Source organism: Natator depressus, chromosome 2, assembly GCF_965152275.1.
Source record: "Natator depressus isolate rNatDep1 chromosome 2, rNatDep2.hap1, whole genome shotgun sequence".
Classification (NCBI taxonomy): Eukaryota; Metazoa; Chordata; order Testudines; family Cheloniidae; genus Natator; species Natator depressus.
Window position 1 is genome coordinate 199884162 of NC_134235.1, and position 15074 is coordinate 199899235.

A 15074-nucleotide genomic window follows, 5' to 3' on the forward strand; every position below is an offset into this window, starting at 1 on the left:
ATATTAAAAATTGATGGTGCATAGATATGACAAACACATGTGTTTTTGATACACAGGACCAAAAGAAATGATGTGGCATCAGTAAGGTGATTGCTAAAAATTAGCAATAGAAAAAAAAAATTAGAGGGGACTAGTCCTGGAATTACATGAGGACACTGGCTTGTGACAGAGTGCTGAAACCTGACTGGTGAGTCAGCACTCCGATCTCTGTAGCCTCAGTTAGTTTCCCCAGTGATGGCTAATTGAACAATTAGCTAATCAGAACGATTGGCTAGGAAGGTCAGAAATTAATTAGCCCTCAGCTAGTTATAAAAGCTGATAAAGGCCAGGAAGGAAGTGTTACAAAGGGGGTGAGGACAGGGCTAGCTGAGTGTAGAAAGAGAGCGCTTCCAAAAGGGTGATCTCTTTTCCTCCTAGGGCCGTAGCAAAGAAGGGCTGAAAGATGTAGAGGCTTAAAACTGTGGTGTTAGACTGAACTGGTGTGGTTGGAAGGCTTAGAATAAAATACAGCCTGAACACTAAAAGAAAACGGTTCTGAGCAGTTTCTGGAGTACTGAGAATGAGGACAGTGTGTTGCCCCGTTATAGGCTAGACACCCAAGGGGGTATGAAGGATCCCTGACAACTTAAATAAAAGGAGTACTTGTGGCACCTTAGAGACTAACAAATTTATTTGATGCATCCGATGAAGTGAGCTGTAGCTCACGAAAGCTTATGCTCAAATAAATTTGTTAGTCTCCAAGGTGCCACAAGTACTCCTTTTATTTTTGCAAATACGGACTAACACGGCTGCTACTCTGAAACTTAAATAAACATATTATTTATTTATGTATTTATTTATTTGTGTAATGGCTTGGACCAGCACTTGAAGTTGTTTGTTGTTCTCACAGCTGTACCATGGCATTTGACACGTTGTCATGACAGGTTTACACAGTAGATTTCCCACAATTATCCATTCTAGTCTTATTGCATCACTTTCCGAATCTTCTCCATTCTGCCAACAATGCTAGCTTCAACCACCTGGTCTTTTTTTTTTTTTTTTTTTTTTTTTTTTTTTCCCCCTTACGGTGAATTTCCTGTATGCAGTGTGGTTGTAGCTGTGTTGGTCCCAGGATATCAGAGATACAAAGTAGGTGAAGTAATATTTTTTATTGGACCAACTTCTGTTGGTAAGACAAACAAGCTTTGGAGCCACACACAGCTCTTCTTCAGGTCTGTGAGCATCACAGCTAGATGGAACAGATTGTTTAGCATAAGTAGTTAGTGCATAACCTAAGGCACCATTCAAGGTAGAGTGGTCCATTAACACCTCTGCAGTCATAGGACAAAAAAGTCATAGTAGGTGTTAATGGGCCACACTACCCTGAATGGTCCCTTAAAATATGTGCTAACTACATCTGGTGATCAATCTGTTCCATCTTGCATTTAGCTGTGAGGCTCGGAGTACCTGTCCCAGACCTGAAGAAGACCTCTGTGTGGCTCTAAAGCAGGGGCGGCCAACCTGAGCCTGAGAAGGAGCCAGAATTTAACAATGTACATTGCCAAAGAGTCACAGTAATATGTCAGCAGCCCCCCATCAGCTCCCACACCCTGCTCCCAGCGTCTCCCACCCACCAGCAGACCCGCTAATCAGCACCTCCCTCTCCCTCCCCACACCTCCCGATCAGCTGTTTCGTGGCATGCAGGAGGCTGGTGGGGAGAGGAGGGCAAGGTCTGTGGCACAGCCAGGGGTTGAGTAGTGAGCACCCCCAGCACACTGGAAAGTTGGTGCCTATAGCTTCAGCTCCGAAGTTGGTGCCTATACAAGGAGATGCATATTAACTTCTGAAGAGCCGCATGTAGCTCCGGAGCCACAGGTTGGCCACCGCTACTCTAAAGCTTGTCTCTCATCAACAGAAGTTGGTCCAATAAAACAGGAGTTCCCAAAACGGATATGTGAGACATCTCTGGGAGATTTGCGGGAGAAATTATGTAATAGTTTGTTTTATTTATTGCATTCTCATAATAGGCTATTCAGATGAAGTTTTAAAACTGAGAATTTGTTATGTCAAATACAGTAATTAACTTACTTCAAGATGTACCAGTGAGAACACAGAGATGCTGACGTACAGAGCCCTTACCTCCAATCACTGACAGCATCTGTCCAGTCTGAGTTTAGAACTTAATCAGGGGTTTTTTTCGGTTGTATGTGTCATACTATAACTATATCTGTACGTAACAGTGAAATATGGACAGATGGCTAAAGAAAGGTAGTGTTAAGAAGAACACACAAAGTATCAATGATGAGAGGGGTAGTGTTCATGGGCAGCTGGTAGATCTGGACAGGGGTACATGGGCAGCTGGTAGATCTGAGAGGAGGAGGTATGCAAATAAGAAAAGTTTGGGAACCTCTGCAATAAAAGTTATTACCTCACCCACCTTGTCTCAGGGAATTTCCTGTCATTCCAGTTTTAGCATGTTCTTTGAAGGAAAAAAAAGTGTTACATAAATATGAAATATAAAATCTACAAAGTTTTTTTTTTTTAAAGAAAAAGTTGATTCTATATTACAATAAACTAACTTTTTTTGTCTTTATATAATCACTTAGACCATGATCCTGCCAGGAACTCCCCATGGGTGCAGGAGTTCATCCACTCAGAGCTTCGTGTAGAATTGGGTCCTTATTCTGTCATATGAAAATGTTCTGTGTTTTGTATAAAAGACTAAATGCAGTGGTTATGTATTAATCATCCTTTAATTTTTGCACAAGATGATTTACAGGGTTATGGTATATAAGTCTGGAAAAGATAAAATCTGAAAAAAACATAATATAGGATAAAGAATTGATCTAGTGACCGCATTCCATTTAATACACTGCATTTGAAGAAATGCTTTTTAACTTCTGTTTTTACTGCTCTACCATATTTGTATTTTAGAAAGTTGAACATTTTGCCCTATGAAAGGGGCCACTGCCAACGTCAATTTTAAAAAGAGCAATTTTTGATGCATCACTTCATATTTGTCCTGCCTTTAAAAAAAAAAATCATTTTTTTAAAATGAGTTTTTCCTATATGCCTTCTGCCTTTAAGATCCTATGGGCATCCTGAGCACAACAACACTGAACATAGTTATGGCCCACCTGTTTTCCCCTTTCTTTTTAAGTATATGAGTACATCTACCTCTTCAGTTTCAGCTTTGCTGCTGCTATTACAAATAAATGCCCTCTGCAGAGGGTAATGAAGAGTCTGCATGTGAGCCCCCAACTAGAGCAATGCAGAAGAGTCATGCACCTGATCTTAAAGCAGTGAAATTCACTGCACCTAAAGAGTTATCAAATACACAAAGCGAACAAGATGGAAAAATGACACATTTCTCTAATTTCTTCCAATTACTGGTAAAAATAAATGAAATAAAAATAGGTACAAATTGTTCAGTTGAAAGTATGTTTTTAACATTGGTTACAAAATGACTGATTTTTACTTAAAACAGCAGATATTCTTCTAAATGCTTCTGTTACACACTATTTTCATAGTGTCCTTTTCTAATGTAAATGAAACACTACTGCACTGTATTAATATTTCCTTAGGCCTATCATGGTCACCATCAAGCTCTAGAAGTACTGGTGCAGTCTTTGTTGGACCTTGATGTGAGGAACAATAATGGAAGGACACCACTGGATCTTGCAGCTTTTAAGGGACATGTGGAGTGTGTGGACGTACTTATTAATCAGGGAGCATCAATCTTAGTGAAAGACTATGTTGTAAAGAGAACTCCAATACATGCTGCAGGTATGTTGTGCTGAACACAAATGCATGGGTTTGGGGTTTATATTTCTGTGGCATTAACAGAGTTTATCTAGATTACATTTTAAATTATGTTCTGCACTGTGGAGGATGAGGAAGAGCATGAGGTAGTGGGAGTGCCTTAGCTTAGTAAGAGAGAGAGTGCCTTAGTCAGATGTCTTCCTTGGGCTCTGGAGGAGAGTAGTACCTCTGCCATCCACAAAATCCCACACCCTGAACTCCTCATTTCTGGACCCACCCCAGAGCCCAAAACCCCAACCAGAGCCCTCACCCCCTCCTGCACCTCAACCCCAATTTTGTGAGAATTCATTGCCCGCCATACAATTTCTATTCCTAGATGTGGCCCCTGGGTCAAAAAGTTTGCCCATCCCTGCATTAAATGGATGCAGTGTGCATTTCCTTCCATGCCAAACAGCTGTGCTGTCTGGGACGTGTGGAGGTGAATGACATGGTCATGGCCCTGCCTTTTGTAGGACACTGTAGTGTTGAAATATGTTGTGTAATTTACCTGTCATAATTTGTGGATAGCATCAAACAGTGTTTTGCTTTCAATCTGTATCTTGGAGAGCTCTGGCAGTTTTGTGAGGAGAGAAGTTTGATACTTTTTACTCAGTGCTTCAAGGATTAAAGTGACTGAACTCTTACTGAGTTTCTGAAAAAATTAATGTTGATAGTGATTTTTAATTCTTTCTCTCCGTCTCTCACTTCTCCCTGTGGTTTCCCCCAAAGATGCATTATTAAGAGATACTTAATTATTCATTCCTTTTTTGACTTTTTGCAAGTGAACTTTACGTTTTTTTTTTTAAGTTGGCAATGGCGTAGTAGTAAATATGTCATTTAAAATGTCTTGGTAAAAAGAGCAGTCCATTAACAATATTAGATGGCCATAAGAGAGAGAGCCACTTTTTTTTCTCCTTGAACACTAGTTTTATTCTTCTATTTGTTTTCTCCCTCCTTTCAGCTTCCATTAGCATCATTCTCAGATTTGCCAGACAGGTCGTTGCTGAGCAACATGAAGTGTATCCTACTTTCGGGGCGGAGTACAGTAGCCCAGGAAGCAAACTTTACCTCTTAAGAACTCCTTTTAAATGCAGTTTCCCTAACTTTCCTCTTCTTGGCTTATCCCTCTGACTAATTGTGTAGCTGTTCACCTACCCCCTCGAGTGTGATCTCACTTCCCATCCCTTACAAATACACACACAAGACATTAGCATTTAAACCTGTGTGTGGTAGGTTAGACAAGGACTCACTTGCTTTAAATAAATAGTTGTGTTAATGAGTATTTTAAAGAATGAAAGTGAAGCACTATTTCTTGTTAAACTAACATAGGCATGAACTGTTCCTATAGTTATGGTTAATATTCTCATCCTTATATACATACAAAAGAAGAAAAGTTCAGTTGTTAATGACTACCTTGACACCATCATATTCTGTTCAGTTGTAATATAGTTCTATGGATTTTGAATATTTAACTGTTAAAAACATGTTTTGAGTACTGGATATAAGGTCAAAGATTTCCTGTTTTCAAATTAAGTTATAAATGCTGACCCCATTATGGCCAATGAGTTCTCATATTAATGGCTTTAGTAGAAGCTGACAACTTCAGTTTGTTAATACTGTTTGTATTTTCATACCCAAGGACAACAAACATGATATGCTGATTGTTTTTATAACATTTTACAGCTACAAATGGTCATTCAGAATGCTTGCGATTGTTGATAGGCAATGCGGAACCACAGAATGCAGTGGACATTCAAGATGGAAATGGACAGTAAGTTGAAGAAGTCCGTATTCTGATTTTTCACAAGATATTGCATCCTATAATGTACATTATAGCTTCTGCACCCCATAACAAAAAAAAAAAGGGGGTCATTTTCCATTGGTGATTTTTTTTAATTTTTTTATTTTTATTTTTTTAAATGGAGGGACTACTAGGATTAATGTAGTTTGTGTCTCGGAGTACCACAGATGTAAATTTCACAGAATTTTGATAGTCATTCCACAGGAAACAAATTAAGATTACTCTGTTCACTAAACACTGAGAAAATAGGCCCTAGAGACGTAATTAACTTTTTTATGTTACACTCTTAGGGCTTGGCTACACTTCCAAGTTAGAGCACATTAAAGGAGCACACTGGCAAGGCACGTAGAGCGCTCTGACTCAGTGGCTAGAGCGCTTCTGCTACTCCACCTTGGTGAGTGGAATAACGTTTTGTGCACCCCCGCTGGAGCACCGCGGTGCCAGTGTGGACACCCTGGTCTGTTAGTGTGCTCTGATTGGCCTCCAGAAGTGTCCCACAATGCTTGTTCTAGCCACTCTGGTCATCACTTTGAACTCTACTGCCCTGCCTTGGGGTGACCCAACCATCAGATTCGCCCTTTACAATTCTCTGGGAATTTTGAAAATCTCCTTCCTGTTTGCTCAGCCAGGCGTGGAGTGCTCTCAATGAATCTTTCCAGGTGACCATGCCTCCACACACCAGGTGATCCCCAGTATGGAGCAATGGCGAGGTGCTGGACCTCATCAGTGTTTGGAGGGAGGAAGCTGTCCAGTCCCAGCTGCGTTCCAGCTGTAGGAATTACGATACCTTCGGGCAGATATCAAGGGACATGATGGAAAGGGGCCATGACCGGTACGCACCGCAGTTCAGGATTAAAGTGAATGAGCTGCGGCATGCCTACTGCAAAGCCCGCAAGGCAAACAGCCGCTCTGGTGTTGCCCCTGCGACCTGCCGTTTCTACAAGAGCTGGACATGATACTTGGGGGCGACCCCACCTCCACTCCAAGTACCACCATGGACACTTCAGAGCCCAGCTCAACAAGGCGGGAGGAGGAGCAGCAGCAGAGCAGGAGCGAGGGTGCTGAGGTGGAGGAAGACACCCCGGAATCCCTAGATGCATGCAGCCAGGAACTGCTCTCAAGCCAGGAGGAAGGTAGCGAGTCGCGGCAGCTGGTGCTTGGGGAAGGACAAACACCAGAGGAGGTTCCCAGTAAGCGGCTTTTATTTTGGGAAGGAAGTTATTTGTTGCAGGCTCTTGGGGCGAGGGGGGTTAGGGCTGCATGCATGCCTAGATGCAGAATAGAGCATTGATGTGCTCTTTCACATCGCAGTAATAGGTCTCAGTGATCTCTTCAAAAGTTTCATCCAGAACTTGGGAAATGCGCTTGCGCAGGTTTCTCGGAAGAGCCACTGTGTTCCTTGGGCCAGGAAGGCTAACTTGTCCACGCCACTGTGCCGTGAGGGGCAAGGGGACCATTGCTGCACACAGGCAAGCTGCATATGGGCCAGGGTGGAATCCGCATTGCAGTAGAAGGCCCTCCCTTGCTTCCCAGGTCACCCTCAGCAGCGAGATATCTTCCAGGACGAACTCCTGTGGAAAATGTGGGGACAGTGTTCAGTACAGGGGCCCCCTGCTGCTGTTGGCTTTTCCCCAAGGCACAGAAATCTAGAGGACTGTACAGCCGTGAAACAATCAGTCACGCTTGACCCTGTGCTTACTCACCATTTTGGGGCTCCCAAGGGTTATGTGCGCTTGCTTTGGGACAGGCAAATTATGCTATTGTGTATCCTGTGCTTGCCCTTAAGTACCAGGGAATCATTATTCTGTCTGGTGTGAACAGTGGTGCCTCTGTTAAGTGTTGCATTTTGCCTTTAGAGATGCAACCTTGAGATTTCAGCCATCCGTGTTATCACCAGCCGAAATACTTCAAAGAATCAGAAAGAAGCCACGTAGAAGCAAGGAAAACATGTTGCATGAAGTAATGCAGCATTCAAGTAATGAAAATTGAAAAGTGCAGGAGTGGCAGGACAGTGAAAGGAGGATCCGCCAGCAGAATGAGGAGCGCTGGCACAAAAGCACGGTGCTCTGGCAGCAAAGCATGGATCGGCTGATAAGCATAATGGAGCACCAAGCGGACTCAATCCAGGCGCTTGTAGCCATGCAGGCAGAGCACTGCTGTTCCCGACCCCCCCTGCAGCCCTTTTCCCAAAACTCTTTCCCTTGTGCCCCCATGTCATCTCCAACCCACCTTCCCCAACATCTGGGTTCTTACCGCCACCAGCTGCTTCCAACACCTGTAGCTTCACCCCCCAGCCCTGAAAACTATGACCCTTACCCACTGCACTCCACCCCCAACACCATGCAGTATAGCCATCCTGAAGTGCAGCACTCATTGCACAGCACTCCAGACAGGAAGGCTGAGTATAACAGGACATATGCAAATCTGTGATTGTACTGTTGTTAGCCGATGGCCAGGGATGTTTGGTGAGGTGCCAGCTATGCCCGTTTATACCATCCGTGACTTTAACCGCTAGGACGCACTGTCCCTTCGCGGCGGGCAGCCCGGGCTAGGCTGACGGATGCCCCAAGGTCCTAACCACCCGTGACTTTAACTGCTAGAGCTCAGAGCTCCTTCGCAGCGGGCAGTCAACACGGACTGACAGGTGCCCCAATGGCAGCACTAAGAGCCTCTCCACACCCGTGACTTTAACTGCTAGAGCTCAGAGCTCCTTCGCAGCGGGCAGTCAGGATTGACTGACAGGTGCCCCAAGAGTTTGCCCCGTGGAGGCGGCACAACTCAACGCTAGGCTCTTAGTACTCTCACCTAATGGCCAGGCTTTACAGCCAAAACGGCTGAGGTTCTTTAATTGTGTTGGCTGCTTCACAGTAAACCAGAGAAACAAGTCAGGCTTATGCATAAATGGTTACCAAAATTTATTAAACTAGATTCTAATCATGTGGTTACAAAATTGCTAGTGCCTACTTATTTAAGTGCAGAGATGTTACACACACAAACAAGTTACAAAACTGAAGCTACAATCCCAAAGAAAGAAAACAAAGTATAGAGCTCTATTTCAAAATATGTGTACACTAAAGATAGGAGATCAGGTGTGGGTGCTTCTTACCCTCCTTGCATCTCTCGATTCCAGCGGTGCCAAGCCAGGATCGGTCACTCAATTCCGCGGAAAGACGAATAAGGGACAAGGCTTAGGGACCCTCTTAGCTGCAGAAGCCTTGGGAGGCTGTCACTTATCTGACCAGCAGATAGATAGTGAAAAGCACTCAAAAATCATGGTGCTGTAGGTCCCCTACTTATACCTCTGTACTCCTTTATTCTCTTTCTCCTTTCTATGCTAAATTGGGGCTGGTCTGTCGGGGTGACGCCAGCTCTCGCAAGAGTAGTTCACACTTGCAAGGGAGAAACAATAAGTTTCGACTACTGGACACTTCTTTTATCAGGGTAAATATTTTCCCACCTAGGATGTTGGTGTGTGTGCATCATGCTGTTTTAGTAGGGGCTAAGAGCCATGTCTGTCACAGCGCCTCTGCCTGCTGTGAGCCCAATTGTTGTATACGTTCCCAGAGGCACATTGTCGCAGCACACCTGTGCTTCTCTCAGCTTCAAAGGCTGTGCTGGAGTGCCCTGGTGTTTTGGCTCCCGTGTGTTTCCAGCAATGCTGGTCTGAGGGGGGGGCTGGCTGTCTGGCTACAACTGTTCCCCACCCCACCCTCTGGCCCTTTCTGTTTCCCAAGCAGTTGTTTCTTTTCAATAAATGGGTTTTTTGGCTTTGAAAACATTCTTTTTTTAGTGCATAAAGTAAGATACCTTAGCCCAGGAAAAAAACAGGCACTGCAAGTCAGCATAGCGAACACCGATTCCTACTAACATTGGAACCACTGTACTTCACTCCCGTGCAGGGCACCAGACATTACTGGTGGCTTTCAGCCTCAAATTGCTCCCTCAAGGAATCCCTAATCCTTGCAGCCCCGCGCTGGGCCCCTCTAATAGCCCTGCTCTCTGGCTGTTCAAATTCAGCCTCCAGGTGTTGAACCTCCGAGTTCCATGCCTGAGTGAATCGTTCACCCTTCCCTTCACAAATGTTACGGAGGTTACAGCATGAGGATATAGCTGTGAGGATGCTGTAAGGTCCAGCTTCCCATACAGAGAGCGCAGTGGCCCTTTAAACGGCCAAAAGCACACTCCACAGTCATTCTGCACCGACTCAGCCTGTTGTTGAACTGCTCCTTGCTCCTTGCTGCTGTCAAGGCTCCCTGTGTAGGGTTTCATGAGCCATGGCATTAAAGGGTAAGCAGGGTCTCCAAGGATCACAGTGGGCATTTCAACTTCCCCTACGGTGATCTTCTGGTCTGGGGAAAAATGTCCCGGCTTGCAGCTTCCTGAACAGGCCAGTGTTCCGAAAGATGCATGCGTCCTGCACCTTTCTGGGCCAGCCTGTGTCAATGTCAATGAAATGCCCATGGTGATCCACAAGTGTCTGGAGAACCACAGAGAAATACCGCTTCCGATTAACATACTCGGAGACTAGGTGGGCTGGTGCCAGAATTGGAATGTGTGTGTGCCATCTATCACCCCTCCGCAGTTAGGGAAACCCATTTGTGCAAAGCCATCCACAATGTCACGCACGTTACCCGGAGTCAAGGTTCTTCCAAACAGGATGCAATTAATGGCCCTGCAGACTTGCATCAACACGATTCCAACGGTCGACTTTCCCACTCCAAATTGGTTAGCGGCCGATCAGTAGCTGTCTGGAGTTGCCAGCTTCCAGAATGCAATAGCCACCTGCTTTTCCACAGTCAGGGCAGCTATCAGTCTCGTCTCCTTGCGCCACAGGGTGGGGGCGAGCTGCTCACACAGTCCCAGGAAAGTGGCTTTTCTCATCCGAAAGTTCTGCAGCCACTGCTCGTCATCCCAGACTTGCACGACAATGTGATCCCACCACTCAGTGCTTGTTTCCCGAGCCCAAAAGCAGCGTTCCGTGGTGTTGAGCATGTCCGTGAATACCACAAGCAAACTCGTGTCATATGTGTTACTCTAATGGATATCGTCGGAGCCCTCACTGTCACTTTGGATCATAAGGAATAACTCCACTGCCAAACGTGACGAGACTCGTCAGCATACTCCTCAGCAGTTCAGGCTCCATTCCCGCAGATCGAAAGAGAAGACAGTGCGCGCAGTGCAAAAAACATTGAAAGATGGCGCCACATGTGGATGGAAGCACAGGGATTGCTGGGATGCGAACTGATGCATCATGGGGCGTTGGGACAGGACCAGAATGCCCCGCACCCCCTACCCCTTCCCACAAGCCACAGTGCCAGAATGGGAAGAGGTGCTCTGTGGGATAGCTGCCCATAATGCACCGCTCCCAATGCCGCTGCAAGTGCTGCAAATGTGGCCACGCCAGTGCACTTGTTCCTGTCATTGTGGACAGACTGCAGCGCTTTCCCTACTGCGCTCTCCAAAGGCGGGTTTAACTCAAAGCGCTCTACATCTGCATGTGTATCCATGCCCTTAGAAATAAGTTTACCTTCTTATGTCTAAACAAAATATCAGTGCTGCTTTTGTGATCAGTTTACAAAGTGCTATTCACTAGTGGATCAGTTGTTGAAGAGCTTTCTCTAGGAGGACAAAAGTTGTTTCTGGAGTTTTAAGTATTTTAGCTGACCGCTAGACTATTAAAGTGTAACCTGCATGGAAACTCTTTTCTCTCACTGTTCAGGACTCCTCTGATGCTGTCTGTTCTCAATGGGCACACAGACTGCGTTTATTCATTGCTTAACAAAGGAGCAAACGTAGATGCCAAAGATAAATGGGGAAGAACTGCATTGCATAGAGGGGTAAGAAAATATTTCCCTTTTGTCATTTCCAAAAAAGTGTGCATCAATTTTAAATACAAATTGAGAATATCTGCAGTTTTGTATCATTGCTGAATTTATTATTCTTTTTTTAATTCCACTGACATTAGTGTTCTGTTGTTCTTGGTTGGTGGTCTCTTTTATTGCATTTGAGTGGTTAGATGTTTGCCTTTTTGCATTTCACCTTCAGTGTTGTTTGAACCTTATGATTCACTTCCACTTGCAGTTGCACATTAGCTAGAAAATTCAAAGGTATCTTTTTTGTTGCGGGTGGGGTGGGGGAGAGTATTGGAGGGAGGAAGAAAATAATTCCTTTTTTTGTGTTTTCTATGTACAATATGCCAAATGTTTCTTTAAAGTCCATGCCAGATACTACAATTAAGGAGGCCCTGGGGATTAGCATCTCACTTTAGGCCATCGCAAAAGGAAAACATACCCTATCACTAAGCTAATAATTACTGAATTTTTCTTTGCGGTGCCCACTTACTGAAGTAAGAATGACTGGGCTTATTTTGTAGTTGCCTGCTCTCAATATTATATGTTAAGGCAGTAACAGAATTTTTTTTTTCTTCAGTTGCACGTGTATGTGTGCACATGCATATTGTATCTTTCTTTTCCAGGCAGTTACAGGGCATGAGGAGTGCGTGGAAGCATTGCTTCAACATGGTGCTAAGTCCTTGCTACGAGATTGCCGAGGGCGAACACCTATACACTTATCAGCTGCATGTGGGCATATTGGTGTTCTAGGAGCTCTCTTGCAGTCAGCAACATCTGTGGATGCAGTACCTGCAATAGCAGACAATCATGGATATACATCACTGCACTGGGCCTGTTATAATGGTAAGTACAATGGTAAAGTGGTCTTAAATTCAAAGTTTTCGGGGCAGAAATCTGTATGTAGGTGTAGATCCTAGCTCAGTGGTGCCCCAGTATTGATAAGAGCATCTAAGCAATACCATAATATAAATATTAATAATAAAAAGTGTGAAACAGATGGTGCACTATTCATAAAGCAAACTAAAGACACTGGAGTCTTTTATTGTCATTAATTCTGAAAAGTGAATAAGCTTTCTGGGTGGATTTGTTGCATTTATTTTACCATTCGTTCCAAAGCAGTGTACTTAGCACTTTCTTGCAAGAGAGATGGACTTTTTCTCTCTAGTGCTCCAAACAGTCTCTGTATTGCAAACTTAAGCACAATTGGAAGTAAGAAGATGGAACTCTTACAAAGCTAGCACATATAAGGTAACCGAGGAGCAAACAGATCAAGGGGAAAAGTTCAGAAACAAAATAGAACCAATTTACAAGCTGGGCTTTATAAGGTTTAGAATCTGTCTAGCTGTTAAGCAGATACAGGGCATGTTTAATCATACAGTATCCTGTTCTTTTATTCATATTATCTTGGGGGGGAAAGGTATGTATCATTCACAAAAACACAAATCATTACATACCCAGATTTCAGATGTGCAAAATAGGTAACTCTGGACACAAATGCATGATTTGTGTGTGTATCAAAAAAATTTGATCAAAATATATCTCTTAATATTTACATCACTCCTATCCATCCATCCATCCACAGTAGAACCTCAGAGTAAGGAACGTCTCTGGTATGGAGGTTGTTTATAACTGGACAAAACATTTTGGTTGTTCTTTCAAAAGTTTACAACTAAACATAGACTTAATACAGCATTGAAACTTTACTATGCAGAAGAAAATGTTGCCTTTAACCGTCTTAATTTAAATGAAACAAGCACAGAAACAGTTTCCGTACCTTGTCAAATCCTTTTTTAAACATTCCCTTTATATTTTTAGTAGTTTACGTTTAACACAGTACTGTATTGTATTTGCATTTTTTGTTTGGTTTTTTGGTCTCTGCTGCTGCCTGTTTGCAAACTTCCGGTTCCAAAGGAGGTGTGTGATTCACTGGTCAGTTCGTAACTCTGGTGTTTGTAACTCTGAGGTACTATTGTACTAACTGTGACAAATCTTCATTATAGGAAAGGCTCTCAACTCTTGTGAATCACTGAATATATACCATTCTATTGACATATATTTGAGTCTTTGCTTCTAAATATTATGAAACAGAACCCTTCAGCCAATATTTAATGGGAGCAGGGTCAAGCCATTAGTTGAATAATTTTTAAATAAATTGAATGTATTTGTATATTAACTCTAATATGATATACTGTCTCTGTGCTCATTTGTGTTTTAATATGTACTTTTTAAAAAGTAGTAAAAATGTTGAAAAATAAAAGAGAAAATGTGGGTAGGATAGCACTGTTGAAGCAGAAATGGTCCCACTTATCCCAAGAAATTATTTTAATTACGAAGTAGTTTAATCAGAATAAAATAATTCCGCATTAACTCATCTTGAAGTATTTCACTGATATCATAAGATCCTTCTGCCTCAGATCAAACCACATGTACAAGTATTTGAAGAACAAAAGGCATCAGGAAGGGTCATAGCATTTCCCCTTCCTTTTGCTTGCTGCCTCAGTACATTCTGGAGGGTGAGAGGTTCACTCAGAGCTTTTGCTTAATGACACAGCCACAACCTAATAATCTTCACAGGTAATTAAGGTTCTCATTTACTTCATTTTCTGCCTTTCTCCAAAATGTTAATTAGAGAAGTAAGAGCTTAAAGCTCATTTTCTTAATTAGTGCTAAGGGAATAGAGAAACAGCCTATACTTCTAGGCAAAGTTACAGACTATATCTCTAAGACTAATTTTACTGAATAGAGTAAGAATAAACTAAAATTACTAGATTTCCAAAATGGCATTGTGCAAAACTAAATTATGAATGGTTGATGAGTAAGGCTACGCTTTAGTCATGGGTGTTTTTAGTAAAAGTCACGGCCAGTAAACAAAAAGTCACGGCCCGTGACCTGTCCATGGCTTTTACAATATAGCCCTCACTGACACTTGGGGGAGGGAGGGTTGCCTGAAATCCTGGGGGGGCGGCCCAGGACCCCCGCTCTGCCCGCCCCCCTCCCAGCAGGAGCAGAAGAGTTTGGGTGTGGGAGGGGGCAGGGGGTTGGGGCACAGGATGGGGTGAGGCAGGTTCTGGGAGGCGCTTACCTGGAGCGCTCCCCAGAAGTGGCGACATCCCCCTCGCTCAGCTCCTAGGCGGAAGTGTGTCCAGATCCCGGGCCAGGCACACCAGCGGGCTACAGAAGCCATGGAGGTCAGAGTCCGTGACCTCTGTGACAAACTCACAGCCTTATTGATGAGTGATCCACTCTGAATTTGACCAGAGTGCGACAGAAAAATTGGATGTTTTCATTCCATAACCATCTAGCCTTTAGTTTCATGTCAAACTACTGTGAGATGCAAACATATATGCAATCTCTAGCTAGAACTATTTCCTACAAAAAATAAAATTAAAGTAATATGCATTGTTTAGATTTCATGTGTATAAGTTTGTCTAATTTAAAAAAAATCAAATTAGTCAACACTTAAGTTTTAGAGAGAAGGAAGACAACCTTCCATTTCTGCATAGTCTGTTTTACATCTGTTCATGATGTATGCAGTCTCGTTATCTGTATCTTGAAAAATAAAAACATTTAGTGTTCTAAACTGCAGTTTCTTTAAAATTGTCAAAATTGCAGAGACGGTGGTAGACAAAAGAAATTCTAA

The 15074-nt window shown here is 43.3% G+C and overlaps 1 protein-coding gene across 3 annotated transcripts in view; it reads left to right on the plus strand.

Moving 5' to 3' along the window:
- The window catches only part of ANKRD28 (ankyrin repeat domain 28), a 235172-nt gene that overhangs the window by 190409 nt on the left and 29689 nt on the right, over positions 1 to 15074 (plus strand). For all 3 annotated transcript variants that reach the window (XM_074945705.1, XM_074945703.1, XM_074945704.1), the window contains 4 exons: positions 3565 to 3766; positions 5465 to 5552; positions 11302 to 11419; positions 12058 to 12277. In XM_074945705.1, coding sequence (XP_074801806.1) covers positions 3565 to 3766; positions 5465 to 5552; positions 11302 to 11419; positions 12058 to 12277 — 628 coding nt within the window. The remainder of the gene's footprint in view (positions 1 to 3564; positions 3767 to 5464; positions 5553 to 11301; positions 11420 to 12057; positions 12278 to 15074) is intronic.